Genomic DNA, 18,311 nt, shown 5'->3' with positions numbered 1-18,311 from the left:
AATTGCTAAAACACATTTCTTGAAACCTCCAGCCATTTTCTCAAAACCTTAAACACAAATCCGAAAATTCAAACTACATTAACAAAAACCCAGATTTTCCTGTCAAAACCAAACTATCACCTCAAAAACAGTTATCCTGGGTTCAAATCCAAACAATGTGTTCAGATCATACACACGGCAAGTATAAATATATTCACCATAGAGCATTCATTAGACACTACATAAAACATTGTGGGACACAGCATCCAGGGCATGTAGGTAACAGAGAATGTTTATTGTAAATACATTTAACAAAAAATGATTGTAGGCAAAGTGATATCTACATTCACCACTTTCATAACAACAAAAAAAAGACTAAATGACAAGCACATTACCTGCACAGTCTCTCATTGAGATTCATTCTCCAACATCATATCTTTGTGCGGGGTTCAGGCAGAGGACTTCATCCACTTCACAAGCATTTTTTTCCCTTGCCAGACAACAGGGGAAAACCCCTCTGGTGTGCTGACTCCAGCCTTGACAAGACTCCAAAATTATATCATCACAGGCATGTTCCATTGCCTCCAATAAAGTTTCCCTGTTGTAGGGCTGTCAGTCATAGACCTTCCATCACCACTCGGAGAAGAACTCCTCTATTGGATTCAGGAAAGGGTTATAAGGTGGAAGGAAGTCCTTTATGAAGCACTGGTTGTTGGTGAACCATTTATGTATCAGGACAGCACAGTGAAAGCTCACATTGTCCCAAACTATGACATATACAGGATGCACTGCTTGCTGATTCAGCTGCTCACGCGCAGCCATAATATCCTGTAGACCACCGAGAAGTGTAAGGAGATGTTCGGTGTGTTATGGCCCCAGTTTTGGCTGCGCAAAGAGTGATATTGCCACCGTGCTGGCCAGGGACTTCCACAATGGCACATTGACCAATTATGTTCCGGCCTTTCCGCCAGATTAAACCCTGCTTCATCTATGAAAATGTTTTCATGGAGCCTTTCTGTGGACTCCAGTGCAAACACACTCTAAAGAAATAGATAAGTAGTTTAGTACAGTAAGTGATACAAAAAGACAGACCTCTGCAATATCATATTTACAGTATATGCACTCCAGATTTACGTTCATTACAATATAGTTCACCGTACTATAAAGGTAGCAACTGCAACTTTTGGGTCATTTTTAAAAAAACAAATGCAAAGGGCTTTACAGTTAAAATTGTATAGCTCTGATATCACTGATTTTGGCTCTAAGTTATTTCATGCTGTGTTGTTTCTTTGTAATGCTCTGTTCACTAATGTTTTTGCTGACTTTACTCTTGTCACTTCAGTTTTGAAGTGAGTGTGACAGTTCAATGTGAACTTTTTATATTCCATTATCTCCTCTTGCTTAGCACATTTTTTCTTTTCATTTAGTAATCAAAAAACTAAAATGAGTATTTATGGCTTAAGTTTAGGTACATAGTATAATAAAAAGAATTGCAAAGTTTTGGTTAGGTATTCTGCTAAATGTCTGCATGGTATTTACATTATAATTAACCCCTATAAAATGCTTTAAATGACAGCTATTTCACATTTTATGTCTATAAATGTATCTCATTGCCTGTATATCATTGTAACCGAAATTCAGATGAAGAATCCATAAACGTAACATCTCTTATATGCTTTTATCCACATATAAATTAAATATAATTTTTGATTTGGTGTCTGACTACTTGTATTGCAGCTTATTTTATTGTATAATAAGAACTTGTATTAACTTCTGAAAAGAACCTATCAATTATTTTGAACTGGATCATACATTTAAATTAAATGTAACCCAGTATATCAATAACAAGTGCTATTAGTGTTTATCCATCTTATCTATTAGCATTGTTTCTTTTATTAATTGTAATTAAAATGACAAATTAATTTCACAAAATGAAATACCTTGGTGCATGAACAGCAAAGCATAACTGTAAAAATACTAATGAAAGCATATTTGGACTGCTTGAGGTTTCTAAAAAGGCATTCAACCAGGTACCCTCTCAACAATAACATTTATTTCTATAGCACATTTTTATACAAATGATGTCGCTCAAAGTGCTTTACAAGATGAAGAAAGAAAAGTTTCTAAAAAATAAGATTAGGCAACACTAAACAATAAAGAATAAAGTAAGGTCCGATGGCCGGGAGGGCAGGAAAAAAAAAAAAAACTCCAGAGGGCTGAAGAAAAAAAAAAATCTGCAGGGGTCCAAGGCCATGAGACCACCCAGCCCCACTGGGCATTTTACTGAACATATATGATCTAAATCAGTCCTCATGGTTTTCAGGCTTCACGTGAAAGAATTTAATGATGATGGTCATGTGGACATCTGGCCTTTGATCCATCAAACAAGTGACAGCTTGGTGCCTTGATCAGATCGCCACCACAAACACAGGAAAAAGAACAGCAGAGAAAGTAGGGATTAGTACGGATTGCGGAGCCATGATAAAAATGATAATTCAATGCATATGCAGTATGTCAGGATTACACTAAAATGTACCTATGAGTAAAGCCATAAAATAATGGGTTTTTAGCAGTTTTTTTTAAAGTGCTCCACCATATTAGCCTGGTGAATTTCTACAGCAGTAACTGTTCAAAATACCTTATATATACAATATTGTTGAGTGTTGGCAAATAAACCAAAAATATCTTTTGCTATTGGTAATAATAGCTTTTGAATGTGAACACAATATAAAAGTAAAATAGGATTGCTTTGCTGTTTGAATATTTCATATGTAAAATGGTTTAGTATTAAATCTTGTTTTTAATCTTCCTATTTTCTGTCTAATCAAGGAATACCTAGTAGACTATGTGGAAGCGCTGGATGTTATTAGAATGGTCATACAGTTATTCATCTCTGAGCATAATCAAGACCTGAAACCTCACTTGATTGGACACCTCCTTGGTCAAATGAATCAACTTCAAACATCCTTCTTTCTGAAGACTGAGGTTTGTTGTGTATTAGTTGTAAGAAATGAAAACTTTACAGACTGTTCTTATTGAGTGCATTATGTCACAATTTAATTTGTATGGTACATATAAAATTATGCTAGTTTTACTATGAACAAAATCATACAAAAAGCAAAACCAAATAATGGGTGAGTTCTTTATACATATGCTCTTAAAATATGTAATAAGCCATCCTCACTGGAATATTAGGCGAATATGTTTACACAGCTACTGTAGTTGAAACAAACATAAATCACTGTAACATAAATCAATGTATGCATTGTTTATAGTGCTTACATCTGTTTATATATCACTTTTCTCATGTACATTTGTTTTGGTTCCATTTTTCTTATAGCTTCCAATAGAAGTAATGCATGTATATGGATAGGAGGAAGGAAAATTAAAATTCTAGTGTACACAGATCCCAGAGAAAATAAATTGTGGTTCAGATTGATTAAGAAATAGCTCAGAATAATTCAGGCCTGGCAGGTACAGCAGTTCATAGTATTGTATCATTAGTTTTGGTTCATGACCACAGATTTTTCACTCTGAATCTTTGTGATTTTGATATCTTCCATCCACTCCCAAGGTTCTCTTTTAAGACAAAGATCTTTAATGTATTTCAGTAGCTGTGGTGCAAGGGAATACCATTGTGAAGGAAAGGTTTATTTGCTTTTAATTTGTATCAGAAGTTTGAACAAACAGCAAAAAGCTAGTTAGTTATTTTTCAATTATAAGTAAAAGAATCTACTTCGTGTATACTTCACGTGGAGTCAGCGAGTGACATCATCCATTCCGCTGTTGCTAAGTTACAAACGCAGCACCCTGAGGCGCTTGTGCTAATCGCTGGAGACTTTAACCATGTGACGCTGGACAAAACATTACCTGCATTCTCCCAGTATGTGGACTGTAACACCCGGGGAAATAAGACTATTGATTTACTGTATGCAAACGTTAACGACGCATACAGCGCCACCCCGCTACCTGCACTTGGGAAAGGAGATCATAACCTGGTTCAGCTTCAGCCTCACTATAAACCAAAAGTTAGAGTCCTACCTGTAACCACACGATCATTCAGGAAGTGGACCCCGGAGGCTGAGAATACTCTGAGAGAACTTTTTGGAACTACAGACTGGGATATCCTGCAGGGATCTCATAATGAGAACATTGAGGAAGTTGTTGACTGCACTACTGACTACATCAACTTCTGTATGGACATTGTAGTTCCAGTAAGAACAGTACGCTGCTATGCTAACAACAAGCCATGGATTACAAGTGACATCAAGGGCCTTTTGAATCAGAAGAAAAGGGCTTTAAAAGACGGTGATCAGCATGAGCTCAAGCGCGTGCAGAAGGAACTCCGAGTCCAACTCAGGGCGGCGAGGGAGCAGTACAGGAGAAAGCTGGAGCAGAAGTTGCAGAATAACAGCATGAAGGAAGTGTGGGATGGGATGAAGATAATCACTGGCTGCAGCTCGAAGCGGGGTACCACCATTGAGAGAGACGTGAAGAGAGCAAACCAAATGAACAACTTCTTTAACAGGTTTGACCACCCTAACCCACTCTCACTCTCACCTCGGAGTACTGCACCCTCCACACATCCTTCTGCTGATACCAGCATAGGAAAAACATCCCCACCCATAATAACAACAGCGCAAGTGAGCAGAGAGCTGAGGAGACTTCGTGCCAGCAAAGCAGCGGGTCCAGATGGAGTATCGCCACGACTGCTGAAGGTCTGTGCATCGGAGCTGGGGGGTCCTCTACAGCGCATCTTCAACCTGAGCCTGGAACAGGGGAGAGTCCCGAGGCTTTGGAAAACATCTTGTATCACCCCAGTCCCAAAGGTATCACGTCCTAGTGAGCTGAATGACTTTCGGCCTGTTGCTCTGACATCACATGTGATGAAGACCATGGAGAGGCTGCTGCTTCACCACCTTAGGCCACAGGTTCAACATGCCCTTGACCCTCTGCAGTTTGCATATCAGGAGAAGGTGGGAGCGGAAGATGCCATCATCTATATGCTACACCGATCCCTCTCTCACTTGGACAGAGGCAGTGGTGCTGTAAGAATTATGTTTCTAGACTTCTCTAGCGCCTTCAACACAATCCAACCTCTGCTCCTTAGGGACAAGCTGACAGAGATGGGATTAGATTCATACCTAGTGGCATGGATCGTGGACTATCTTAAAGACAGACCTCAGTATGTGCGTCTTGGGAACTGCACGTCTGACATTGTGGTCAGCAACACAGGAGCGCCACAAGGGACTGTACTTTCTCCGGTCCTGTTCAGCCTATATACATCGGACTTCCAATACAACTCGGAGTCCTGCCATGTGCAAAAGTTCGCTGATGACACTGCTATCGTGGGCTGTATCAGGAATAGGCTGGAGGAGGAGTATAGGGACCTAATCAATGACTTTGTTAAATGGTCCGACTCAAACCACCTACACCTGAACACCAGCAAAACCAAGGAGCTGGTGGTGGATTTTAGGAGGCCCAGACCCCTCATAGACCCAGTGATCATCAAAGGTGACTGTGTGCAGATGGTGCAGACCTATAAATATCTGGGAGTGCAGCTGGATGATAAATTAGACTGGACTGCCAATACTGATGCGCTGTGCAAGAAAGGACAAAGCCGGTTATACTTCCTTAGAAGGCTGGCTTCCTTCAACATCTGCAATAAGATGCTGCAGATGTTCTATCAGACAGTTGTGGCGAGCGCCCTCTTCTACTCGGTGGTGTGCTGGGGAGGCAGCATTAAGAGGAAAGACACCTCACGCCTGGACAAACTGGTGAGGAAGGCAGGCTCTATTGTTGGCATGGAGCTGGACAGTTTAACATCTGTGGCAGAGCGAAGGGCGCTCAGCAGGCTCCTATCAATTATGGAGAATCCACTGCATCCATTAAATAATGTCATCTCCAGACAGAAGAGCAGCTTCAGCGACAGACTGCTGTCACTGTCCTGCTCCACAGACAGATTGAGGAGATCGTTCCTCCCCCAAACTATGCGACTCTTTAATTCCACCAGGGGGGGTAAACGTTAATATTTAACATTATACATAGTTATTGTCTGTTTTTTTCACCTGTATTATTATCATTCTTTAATTTAATATTATTTATTGTATCAGTATGCTGCTGCTGAAGAATGTGAATTTCCCATCGGGATTAATAAAGTATCTATCTATCTATCTATCTATCTATCTATCTAAATTACAACTATTAGTGTACTTAGAAGATAAGGAGAAAGTTTTTTCAATGCCTGTTATATTTTTTCTAATTTTTTTCTAACCGTTGTTCTTGTTATTTTCCTGTCAGTACTTTATTTAGGATACAAGGCCAGTTCTTTCTCTTGTATGTAAGCATAGGTTTGTCAGCCTGCAATCTAATAGAATGCTGAGTGATGATAAAGGGTTGTTATAATATTTATAAATCTTAATTTAAATCACCATTGTAAAACGTGACTAACTTGTGCAAGTGCTTTCCTGGTAATTTAAATATAAAATATCACCATAATACATAGCTGCAGAATTGTGACTATTTTTTTTCTAGAAAGAAAACAGTTTTGGACCTTGTTTCTGTAATAAAAACCTGGCTTTAATATAAGATTATTACACAGCTTTTCAACATAACATAATTGAATAAATGTGTTATGTTGTTAAAAGTAGCACTCAGGTTGTTGATACAGATACTAAACAAAAAATGTTTTTAAATTGACCCCTTTGATGCGCCTTTGTTAATGAGCCTTTCAAATAAATACATCCCACCAGCTTGTATGTGTATAATCTTGCACTTGCCAACAGTTTTACTTGAAATGCCTTTATTTGACAATCTCTGCTACATTATCTTATGACACATTGACGAAACCTAATTAAATGAACTAATCGAGCAACAAAATGCTTCTTTTAATAAGATGCATCACATACATATTATTAGAGAATTTACATACATAAACATTATTAAACATTCTTGTAAAAGAAAAAAAAATAGCAAGAAGATTTAATCTGACTGAAGCCTTGATATGCTTTATATCAAACAATATTTCTGTTATACTGAAACTGAGATCATTTGCCAGAAAACTGGAGCATTTCACAGTTGTTTACTCTCTGATTCCCATATCTGGAATAATTATATTTAATTAAAAAAAATTGCAGTGGCTGACTCCCTCTCCCAAACTGGCAGCTACACCACCAAGACCCATGGCCTGGTAAGCTGAGGATGTTAGATCTGACAAGCCATACTTCTTCCAAATAAACTTCCCCCCAATCGACAATCAAAAATAAGCCAACAAACAAACAGTATGAGTAGTGAGAAAAGCGCTATATAAAGGCAAAGAATTATTATTATTATTATTATTATTATGTAAAAATAATAAACTGAGTATATATTTCTATTTTAAAAGAAAATCTTGAGAGAAGGCGAGAATATTGCCAAGAGATTTTTTTCAAGTCACACCCTCCTCTCAACCATATTCAACCACGTACACGGTCCTCTCACCTCTCATTCATGTCAATGCTTTTGTCAGACACAGTTCCTGCGCTCTCATCTCTTATAAATTTTTATGTTTTCCTCACTTTAAGTTCCCAATAAAAGAAGACTTATTATGTCCAAATCTTATTGAAGAATTTCATCCCGAAGGGTTATCAACATAAGAAATGAGTACACGGGCAATCATAGCACCGAGAAACAATGAAGTCAAATGAATTAGTGCGAAAATTGTCGATTGGTTACATGGCAAATTGGTTAAATGCATATCAATAGACACTGCTGAAACAGTTGGTGGTGATTGTGTGGAAGATGAAAACATCAATTTACAATATCCTGTTAACACCATCCGGTCTTCCACCGGCCAAATTACTGTTGAAAGAAGGATGTATTGTAATGTTATTGCGTAATGTTATTGCGTAACAACTCGGAGTCCTGCCACATGCAAAAGTTCGCTGATGACACTGCTATCGTGGGCTGCATCAGGAGTGGGCAGAAGGAGGAGTATAGGGACCTAATCAATGACTTTGTTAAATGGTGCAACTCAAACCACCTACACCTGAACACCAGCAAAACCAAGGAGCTGGTGGTGGATTTTAGGAGGCCCAGACTCCTCATGGACCCCGTGATCATCAGAGGTGACTGTGTGCAGATGGTGCAGACCTATAAATACCTGGGAGTGCAGCTGGATGATAAATTAGACTGGACTGCCAATACTGATGCTCTGTGTAAGAAAGGACAGAGCCTGTTATACTTCCTTGGAAGGCTGGCGTCCTTCAACATCTGCAATAAGATGCTGCAGATGTTCTATCAGACGGTTGTGGCAAGCGCCCTCTTCTACGCGGTGGTGTGCTAGGGAGGCAGCATTAAGAAGACAGACGCCTCACGCCTGGACAAACTGGTGAGGAAGGCAGGCTCTGTTGTTGGCATGGAGCTGGACAGTTTGACATCTGTGGCAGAGCGACGGGTGCTCAGCAGGCTCCTATCAATTATGGAAAATCCACTGCATCCACTAAACAGTGTCATCTCTAGACAGAGGAGCAGCTTCAGCGACAGACTGTTGTCACTGTCCTGCTCCACTGACAGATTGAGGAGATCGTTCCTCCCCCAAACTATGCGACTCTTCAATTCCACCCGGGGGGGGGGGTAAACGTTAACATTATATAAAGTTATTGTCTGTTTTTACCTGCATTATTATCAATCTTTAATTTAATATTGTTTTTTGTATCAGTAAGGTGCTGCTGGAGTATGTGAATTTCCCCTTGGGATTAATAAAGTATCTATCTATCTATCTATCTATCTATCTATCTATCTATCTATCTATCTATCTATCTATCTATCTATCTATCTATCTATCTATCTATCTATCTATCTAATCTATCTAATCTATCTAATCTAATCTATCTAATCTATCTATCTATCTAATTTATGTATGAGTGATGGGGCTATGCAATAGGACAAGATTAGTTGTATTCAAAATTGGTTGAACAATTCTGACATGTAAAATTTTAACTGGTGACAAGAAAGGTAATGTATTACATCTTCCGCGGATAACATTAGACACCAAAGGAGATCTTGATATGCCATTCGTATAAAACGTTTTCAGTTTTCCGTTTGAATAGCTTTTGCTATGACAATTAACAAATCACAGGGACAAACATTCAAAAAATTCTGTTTATTTATTAGAAAGAGGGAAGCGATATTCACTCACTAGCAGTTATACATTGCGTTGTCACGATGTAACTCCAAACACAGAATCAAAATTCAAAGCGATATTGATGAAAAGTTAATTCCAAATATTGTTTTTACTGAAGTTTTACAGGAAAGTGTAAGTGTAAAAAGTATTTTGCATGTTAATCTCAAAGCCAAACAGAACGAAAACGTATAACGTAACAAATACCTCTAACGCAACATGAAACATAATTTTCTTTCAATTTATTACATTTTATTATTTTTTACTATGGTTAATTACTCGCTGTAATGTAAAATAGTTAGGTCTATTATGCATATGTAACCATTCCCATGAAAATAACAATCTGTTGAAGTTGCACATCTACTTCCCCATACATGAGCAGCAGAGCCTCGAAGTGGCTAGCAAATAGCGCCCACGCGGGGGGTTGGAGAGCGAAGCGAGCAGGGGTCAGATCCCCCTAGTATTGATAAAGAAAGAAATGAACAAACTCTAAACAATATATATACTGTATATACTGTATATCATGTCCCAACCAACCCCGACATAACATTCAACCCCAAAAGTGTCCGGCGGAAAGTAATAATAAAAAGAAAAAGTGCAGCACAAAGTTAATATACAATACAAACCCTCCCTTGACCCCACACTGAACACAAACTCAGTAAGCCACACATAAAGTATGAAACGCACATAAAAGTCCAGATGATTTAACAGAAAATGGATAATGTTTGTGAACCTGGTTCAGCTGGAAAAATAGTCCACAGATGAAAATGATGGCTTGCTCCTCTCCCCAAACAAGAAGAAACAGTCTCAGTGTGTTTATTCTTGCTACATAGCGTGATCCAGAACCTCTGGGTTTTGCAGTGCAAAGCTGTTGTTGTCAGGCTTTGAAAGTGGCAGGTAGACAATGGTGTGAATGATTTGAATCTGTGCTTTCTGCTGTCTCTGTAGTGGAATGGTGGTCTAGTAGAACGAAATGCTTTTTTTTTTTTTTCTTCTTCTTCTTCTTTCTGTCCTTCCGTTTAAATAGCAAATGATCAGAAGCTGGTGATGGAATTGACAAGACCAATTATCGTGAGGGGCCCACAGTTCCACAGTGTTATCCTCCCCCCCCCCATTGTTTCCAGGGGAGCATATTTAAATACACACACAGACCATGTTAACAGGACAAAACTATGAAAGACAGGACTCAGCACAAAATACATTTACGATGACATTAATCATGTAGCACCTCTGCAAAATGTCTGTGCCAATTTAATATGGATTACAAAAGTTAGTATCCACTAACAATTACATGAACCATAAAAAACACCTGCTTATTAAATAACTCAAAATTGAAATTTGTAGTAATGCATGGATTTATCTTTACACTTTATTATGTTTCTGAATGATATTAATAATAGAAACAAAAAAGTAGGATACACTTGTGAATGTGTAATATACTGCCAGTTTTCAAAGCATACACAATCTTTACCATTCAGTTGCCACTTAGAACATGGCAATATGTTTATTAGTATAAAGGAACAATAACAAGCTGTAAATAATTACCCTAGGCTAAATTACTGGAAGCAAATATGAAGGAAAATATTGAGCAGCACATGTCTGGAACATGGGTTCAAATGAGGAAATCCATGTTTCACTAATGCTGTTGCTTTTCTAAAAGAAAGAAACAAAGCATACAATAAGAGATTGGCTTATAATACAGTTTATCTTGATTTTCACAAGGCTTTTGATTAGGTACCACATGAAAAGTTCATGATCACACTTTAAGAAGTGTGGGTCTGTAGATGGGTAAAGAATTGGTCAAAAAATAAAAAACAAAACACAAGCAAAGGGTAATGATGAGACGATCTTTTTCAGAATTAGGTGATGTTGAAAGTGGTGTTGTTCCATGTTCAGTGCTGGCGTCGCTACACTTTTTAATATACATAAAACAATCTGGACAAGAATATAATAAATAAGCTGGTTAAGTTGCAGATGATGCCAAACTATGTGGAAGAACAGATAATGTTGAATAATTAGATTGTTATAAAGGGACTTGGATAGCATAAAGGACTTGTTTCAGATGCAATTTTAATGTAATTAAATGTAAAGATTACATGTAGGATGTAAAAATGTTAGATATGAAATTACAATGAGAGGTCTGAAACTGAAAGTGTCCATCATGAAAAGGACCTAAGAGTCATAATTGCCTCATCACTGTCTATAATACAGACAGTGTGCAGAAGTGATCAAACAATGTGTAGAGTACAAGTCAAGGGAGGTTATGTTTAAGTTATGTAAATCACTAGTGTGGCAACACATGGAGTACTGTGTTCAGTTTGGGTCTCTATATTGCAAAAAAGACATAGCAGCTCTAGGGAAACTGCACTGAAAAGTGACCAGGCTGATTCCCTGGACTAAGAATTATGAACTATGAGGATTGATTGAAGGATCTGAATTTTTTCAGTTTAAACAAATTGAGGCTAGGAGGAGATATGATTGAAGTGTTTAAAATTGTAAAATGAATTAGTACAGTGGATCGCCATTGTTACTTTAAAATAAATATTGTAACTAGAACATGAGAACATGTTTGGAAGTTTGTTTTGGGCAGATTTTGCACAAATATTAGGAAGTTTGTCTTGACACAAAGAACCATAGACACATGGAATAATTATCAAGTATTGTTGTGGAGAGTAAGAATATAAGGATCTTCAAATCTTGACTTAACATTATTTTGGTCAATCTAGGGGAATAATATGGACAAGTGTCTTGAGCTGAATGCCCTGTTCTCATCACATTTTTTCTAATGTTCTAAAGTTAAATAATGGAAACAAAGTAAATGTTGTTAAGTAATTTGAAATTCAAGCATTTTATGCATATAGGCTCCTGAGATTTCCAACTGAAAAGTACAAAGCATGGACCAAGGTTATTACAGTTTTGCCTTTTTATATTAGTTTTTATTTCTATATTTTTTTCTGACCTTACTTGGAAATTCAGTTTAGTTTTAGTTTTCCTTCATCGTGTATTTTTAGTTTTAGTTTAGTTTTTATTTCACAAAGACATTTCTATTTTATTTTTATATATATTAGTTTCAGTTTTAGTTTTAGTAATTATGGCATGGAGCACCTACGGTGTTAGTTTTGTGTCACAATCAGACAGAACTGTACACTTAACAGATTTGGATACGAGTTTAATATTAGTGGACGCTAAGTACACTGCCTGGTTTACTATCTGGTTTTGTTTTTGTCTGATAAAAACAAGCATAATCAAAACTAGATACTGAATATGAACAATTTTACACAATTTTATAATTTTTAAAATATTTTCTCATGAAAATCACGGGGGTTTAGGAAGATCAGGGCTCTTAGACTTGAATCAGTGTGCAGACCTCACCTAGCTGTATTGAGGGAAACAAAGAACAAGCAGCATGTAGTGTCAAGGTTAGAGGTGGTGAGTCTTGAATAGCCCAACATAAAGGACAGTAAACCCATAAGGAGCAGAGTAAGAGCAGGTAATAGGAGTACGGACAGGCATAAAACAACAGAGATAGCATCTGAGATTAAGAACAATATTTACATTATCTAAACCTGTTCATCCATTGCAGGATCACAGGAAACCTGGAGCCTACCCCAGCAGGTTTGGATGTAAGGCAGGAAAACTCCCTGGTATGCAATATGTATGATAAGGCTGATGTTAAGAACAAAAAGAATGATATTTCAACTATCTATTTTGATAGAGAAAAACATTGAAAAAAGCGAGACAAATATTTTAAAATATAATTCTGCTAATGGATTACTTTCACAATATCAGGTATTTTGAGTTGTGAATATGAACTAAAAAAGATAAATTAATAAATATAGAATAAATACAAACACCCATTAGTATGTTTAGTGTTTCATCACTTGTCAGACTCTTTACCTTTGTTTGTATCGATTTGTTGTTAAACGATGTTTTTAAAGCAAAAGTGATTGGTCAGCAACGATATGCTGATCTTGTATGATGACCTAGTCAGTCTCTCGATCAGTGCCGTTTTATTTTTAAAAACCGGTAGTGGTCTACCCTCGACTTGTATACTCAGATATGGGGATGGATATTTGAGGAGTAAACCGCAAGACAATGATTATATTTTTATATTATGTACATTAAGGAACCATCACCAACAGATCAAATTAATAATATATTGAAAAATTATTATAAAAGTAATGTTGAATAAATAGGACTCTGCAATGCATAAAAAAAAAAAATCATATGTGTTCAGGTAAAGTACCACTTCCGGGTGATGGATTTGGCCCAAAAGTTAATACAGATCTACAGTTGTAACAACCACATGCCGAATTTCATCCATCTATCCAGTTGCATTTTTGAATTATCGTGTTTACACACACACAGACACACACACATGCGCACACATACCACACAACTCCAAAAAACAGTATTTTTTAGCCTTTGGAAGGTCTATAACGTCAAGATTCATCAAAATATCAAGGTCGATTTTTTCATGATTACTATACTTTCTCTATACTTCGTATATGAGAAAGTAAAAGCGATTTCTCCTGTGCGAAGTGGCAGGTGAATTGCTGTCAACAAAAACAGTCACCAGAGAAATAAACTGAAATGTTACTCACTCGTGATTTTTCTGTCCATACGGTAAAATTTTTGTTGACCAGCACATTCTGATTTCAGCCGTTTGAATTACATCTTGATATACAACAAGGGCAAAGTAAGGCGGCACACAAATCGCTTTCTATTTCTCACGCTTTACGCACCCGCACTCAGCTTGCTCTGTCACCGCAAATGCTGTGTGAACAGCCACCCTCTGTCACCAGTCGCCGGTTCACAGGATGAATACGTATGGATGGCTTGTGGTGGATGACTTTCTGTTTTAGAGTTAAAACTTACAAGGGTTAAAGACTAACGGCAAGAATATTCATTCAAAAACGAAAACTAAAAATATTTCAGTAAATTATTATTTTATTTCAGTTAGTTTTTCCAGCTACTTTAATAGTTTTGTTTAGTTTTAGTTTTTTATTTCGGTTTTGTTAATTATGTTATTTTAGTTTACGAAAATATTTTTTTAATAATAGTTTCAGTTTTGATTTTAGTTTTCGTTAACTATAATAACCTTGGCATGGACCCCAGTGTTCATTTAAGCTGAACTTGCAGAGTAAATGCATGTTTTGTTCAAATTAAACATTGATTTTGCAATGTAGTAATTAATAGCCGAGTTGTCCTTCACCATCTACATCATTTGTAGAACATTCTCAAAATCTGTCATGGCAGCCACTAGCAATCTCAGGCATCAGCAACAAGGCCCTCTGTGTCTGAGGTCTTTTTAGGTTTATTAGCTAAACTAACATACATGTCACATGAGAATAATTTAAAGCACTTTGGAGAGGAAAAAACTGCTACTTAAGTAGCATGCAGACTTCATTTGTACAATAGTTTTGAATGATAAAGGGTTCCATAGCCATGAGGCAGTTGTACTGATCACAATGCTCACAAATATTCCCCACTTTGTATGCAGAGTGTGTCTTCCAATATGCTCATGCAGGTAATCAGGATTTTATCAATTTTCTTTCAATGGACTTCTTATCACAGACATAAGTAAACAAAAAAACATTTAGTAATAGATCTGTGAAATAAGAGCCATTTCTCCTGCCAATTTACTTATTTGCACTCATTTTTTACAAATTGATCCTTTGAGTTATGAACCTTGTAATGTTTTAAAGTAACTATACATATCTTTTGTGTTCACATTCCCCTAATGTGGACAGAACAGTTGCATAGTGTTTACAGTTCCTGTTACACAGTCCTCGTTTGTAATCCCCAGGCTCAGACATTGTTTCTGTGGACTTTGTATGTTCGTTCCAGAGGTCTGCCAGTAGGTTAATTGGCAGCTTTATGTTATCATGTTGCAGATGACCCTGGTATTTTGTCATGTACTATTTTAGGAATCACCCTTCAAAGGACCAGTTAGGTATTTTCATCTCATATTACAGCTGTGAATCTGGGCCTTCCGCCTATATTTCTATCCTGGTTAGATCCATTTTACCCATTTTGGCAATTCTTGAACCCAGAATTGAACTTTAGAAATGTAAGACCTTGCAACCCAAGGAATGACAATATAATTGCTTAATTTAACAGAATAAGAGTTTTCAGAAGTGCTAACATGACTATGAAAGTTTCTTTGATAACCAATTAGTATTTAAACATGACAAATTGCAGATGAGATAAGAGTTTATCATTTGTATACTGGAATAATGGCTGCTGAAATTTGGGTTTTGCAGTCATATGTGATTAATATACATACTGTTTCAAATAGTAATTGCTGTTTGAAACATTAGTAATGTTTTGGCTATATTATAAATTAGTTTAATTCTACTTTGATAAAAAAAAAAAAAAAACTTATTTCTATCAGAAACATGAAAATTTCTGGGTGATTCCAAACTTTAGTCACTGCCCATATTAAGAGATTATACATACTTCAGATGCCAACAGAGGACACCCCAGTATGGATACCATTCTACAAATAGCTGTATTGTTTTGAGGCATTTGTAGAGTGATGAGGAGGCCATATGTTACCTTTTGTGCTTCATTTCCAGAGTGAACACAGAATGGCTATGCTTGCCTTCCAAGATGACATTTGTCACATGCATAGGGTTTGGAACTGTATGGGATATGCATAAAGAAAATTCTGAAGCATTTTCCCATCTCAGCTGGTATGGAAAATCCCCAGATTTACAGTATCTCACAAAAGTGAGTACACCCCTCACATTTTTGTAAATATTTTATTATATCTTTTCATGGGACAGCACTGAAGATACGACACTTTGATACAATGTAAAGTAGTCATTGTACAGCTTGTATAACAGTGTAAATTTGCTGTACCCTCAAAATAACTCAACACACAGCCATTAATGTCAAAACCGCTGACAACAAAAGTGAATACACCCCTAAGTGAAAAATGTCCAAATTGTGCTCAAAGTGTCAATATTTTGTGTGGCCACCATTATTTTTCAGCACTGCCTTAACTCTATTGGGCATGGAGTTCACTAGAGCTTCACAGGTTGCTACTAGAATCCTCTTCCACTTCTCCATGACGATATCACGGAGCTGGTGGATGTTAGAGACCTTGTGCTCCTCCATCTTCCATTTGAGGATGCCCCACAGATGCTCAATAGGGTTTAGGTCTGGAGACATGCTTGGCCAGTACAGCACCTTTAACCTCCGTTTCTTTAGTAAGGCAATGGTCGTCTTGGAGGTGTGTTTGAGGTCTTTATCATGTTAGAATACTGCCCTGTGGCCCTGTTTCCGAAGGGAGGGGATCATGCTCTGCTTCAGTATGTCACAGTACATGTTGGCATTCATGGTTCCCTCAATGAACTGTAGCTCCCCAATGCTGGCAGCCCTCATGCAGCCCCAAACCATGACACTCCCACCACCATGCTTGACTGTAGGCAAGACACACTTGTCCTTGTACTCCTCACCTGGTTGCCGCCACACACATTTGACACCATCTGAACCAAATAAGTTTATCTTGGTCTCATCAGACCATAGGACATGGTTCCTGTAATCCATGTTCTTAGTCTGCTTGTCTTCAACAAATTGTTTGCGTACTTTCTTGTGCATCATCTTTAGAAGATTGATGTTGCCTACATCCATAAACTATTTGCGTCTATGCCAGACAAACTTGCAGCTGTTCCTTGGTGTCACAGGGGAGTTGTGTGCTATTAGATAAGATTTGGCCAGGTGTTGTGATTTTTTGTTTATTGTGCTTATATATACTGTATATATATACTGTATATACACACATATATATGCACACACACAATGGATTTAGAAAATATTCCGACTTATTCACTTTTTTCACATTTTGCTATATTGCAGTCTTGTGCAAAAATAATTTAATTTCACTCAAAACCCCTGAATGACAAAGTGAAAATAGGATTTTGGAATATTTTTCAAATTTATTTAAAATAAATAACTGAAATGTCACATCAGCACAGATATTCACACTTCATTCATTACTTAGTTAAAGCACCTTTGACAGTGTTTAAAGCCTGGAGTCTTATTGGGTATGATGCCACAAGCTTGGCACATCTGGATTTGGAGATTTTCTATCAGGTTGGATGGAGACATTTATTTTCAGGTAGTTCCAGAGGTGTTCTATTGGGTTCAATTCCAGGCTTTTGCATGGCAACTCGGGGACATTCTTGAAGTTGTCCCTAAACTGTTATCTTTGCTTTGTGCTTAAGACCATTGTCCTGTTGGAAGGTGAACCTTTGACCCAGTCTTATATTCAGAGCACCCTGGAGAAGGTTTTCATTGAGGAAATCTATGTACTTTACTCCATTCAGCTTTCCCTCAGCTCTATTCAGTCTCCCAGTCCATGCCGCTGAAAAAAAACCCCACAAAAAACATTTTTGAAATATCAGCCTTCACACCTTCAGCTGAGACTAGATGAAAGTGCTAGTATTGTAATAAATGACATTGTAATTTTGAAACTTTAAATAAGTCTGATTGAGCTATTGAAATACGGTACTGAGTCCTTGGAAATGTTGCTGCAAAGTTGATGTCATCAGAAAAAGTGTAGCAAAATTTTGCCATAACTAAAAGTCCCATAAACCCCAAAGAACCTGTACTGTCAGCCACTGAAAAGAAACTTTAGTGTTCTTCATTCTGAAAAACTTAATTGAACTGCAGTAGCCCATGGATGGTTCTGTGTGGACCTGACTGCCATCTTCTCAGCACTACCTGCTGCCACACATACTTTGCAATATCTGGAACTAAAGATTGTTGCAGAGTCCAAAGTTTCTATACTATCATGCACAAGTGGCTTAGTATATACATCATTGTTGGTCTTCGCATTTACACCCAGATAATCAACATAAAACCTATATATCCCAGTCTGGTTACAAATTAAAACTTCCAGGGATGCCCAGCTTGTCCATCCATTCTTAGACTTCTGCACATTGAGGTCTAATTTGGCCCTCTAATAAGCTGAGTGTTTTATTTCATGTATGGCTGCATCTATGTAGCCAAAGAGGCTTTTTCATGAGCGAAAATTCCCTCTGCCATCACTGGGAGATGTGCATACTTCTCATCTCATCCACACCATTGGATAACTCTACTTATGGTGGAGACAACACAAGTAGCACATTGATGTTCTTTCCTCTGTATTTTGGTATGTAAA

At 37.4% G+C, this 18,311-nt stretch overlaps 1 protein-coding gene across 7 annotated transcripts in view; it reads left to right on the top strand.

Moving 5' to 3' along the window:
• Positions 1-18,311, top strand: part of macf1a (microtubule actin crosslinking factor 1a) — a 976,441-nt gene that overhangs the window by 512,795 nt on the left and 445,335 nt on the right. For 6 of the 7 annotated variants that reach the window (XM_051936317.1, XM_051936316.1, XM_051936315.1 and 3 more), the window contains one exon: positions 2,809-2,964. The exons of the other annotated variant lie outside the window; for it this stretch is intronic. In XM_051936317.1, the coding sequence (XP_051792277.1) occupies positions 2,809-2,964 (156 nt within the window). The remainder of the gene's footprint in view (positions 1-2,808; positions 2,965-18,311) is intronic. 7 annotated transcript variants of the gene reach the window in all.

Source organism: Erpetoichthys calabaricus, chromosome 14 (genome assembly GCF_900747795.2).
Source record: "Erpetoichthys calabaricus chromosome 14, fErpCal1.3, whole genome shotgun sequence".
Lineage (NCBI taxonomy): Eukaryota > Metazoa > Chordata > Cladistia > Polypteriformes > Polypteridae > Erpetoichthys > Erpetoichthys calabaricus.
Note: the sequence above shows the minus strand (reverse complement) of the source record. Positions and strands in the feature narration are given on the sequence as shown.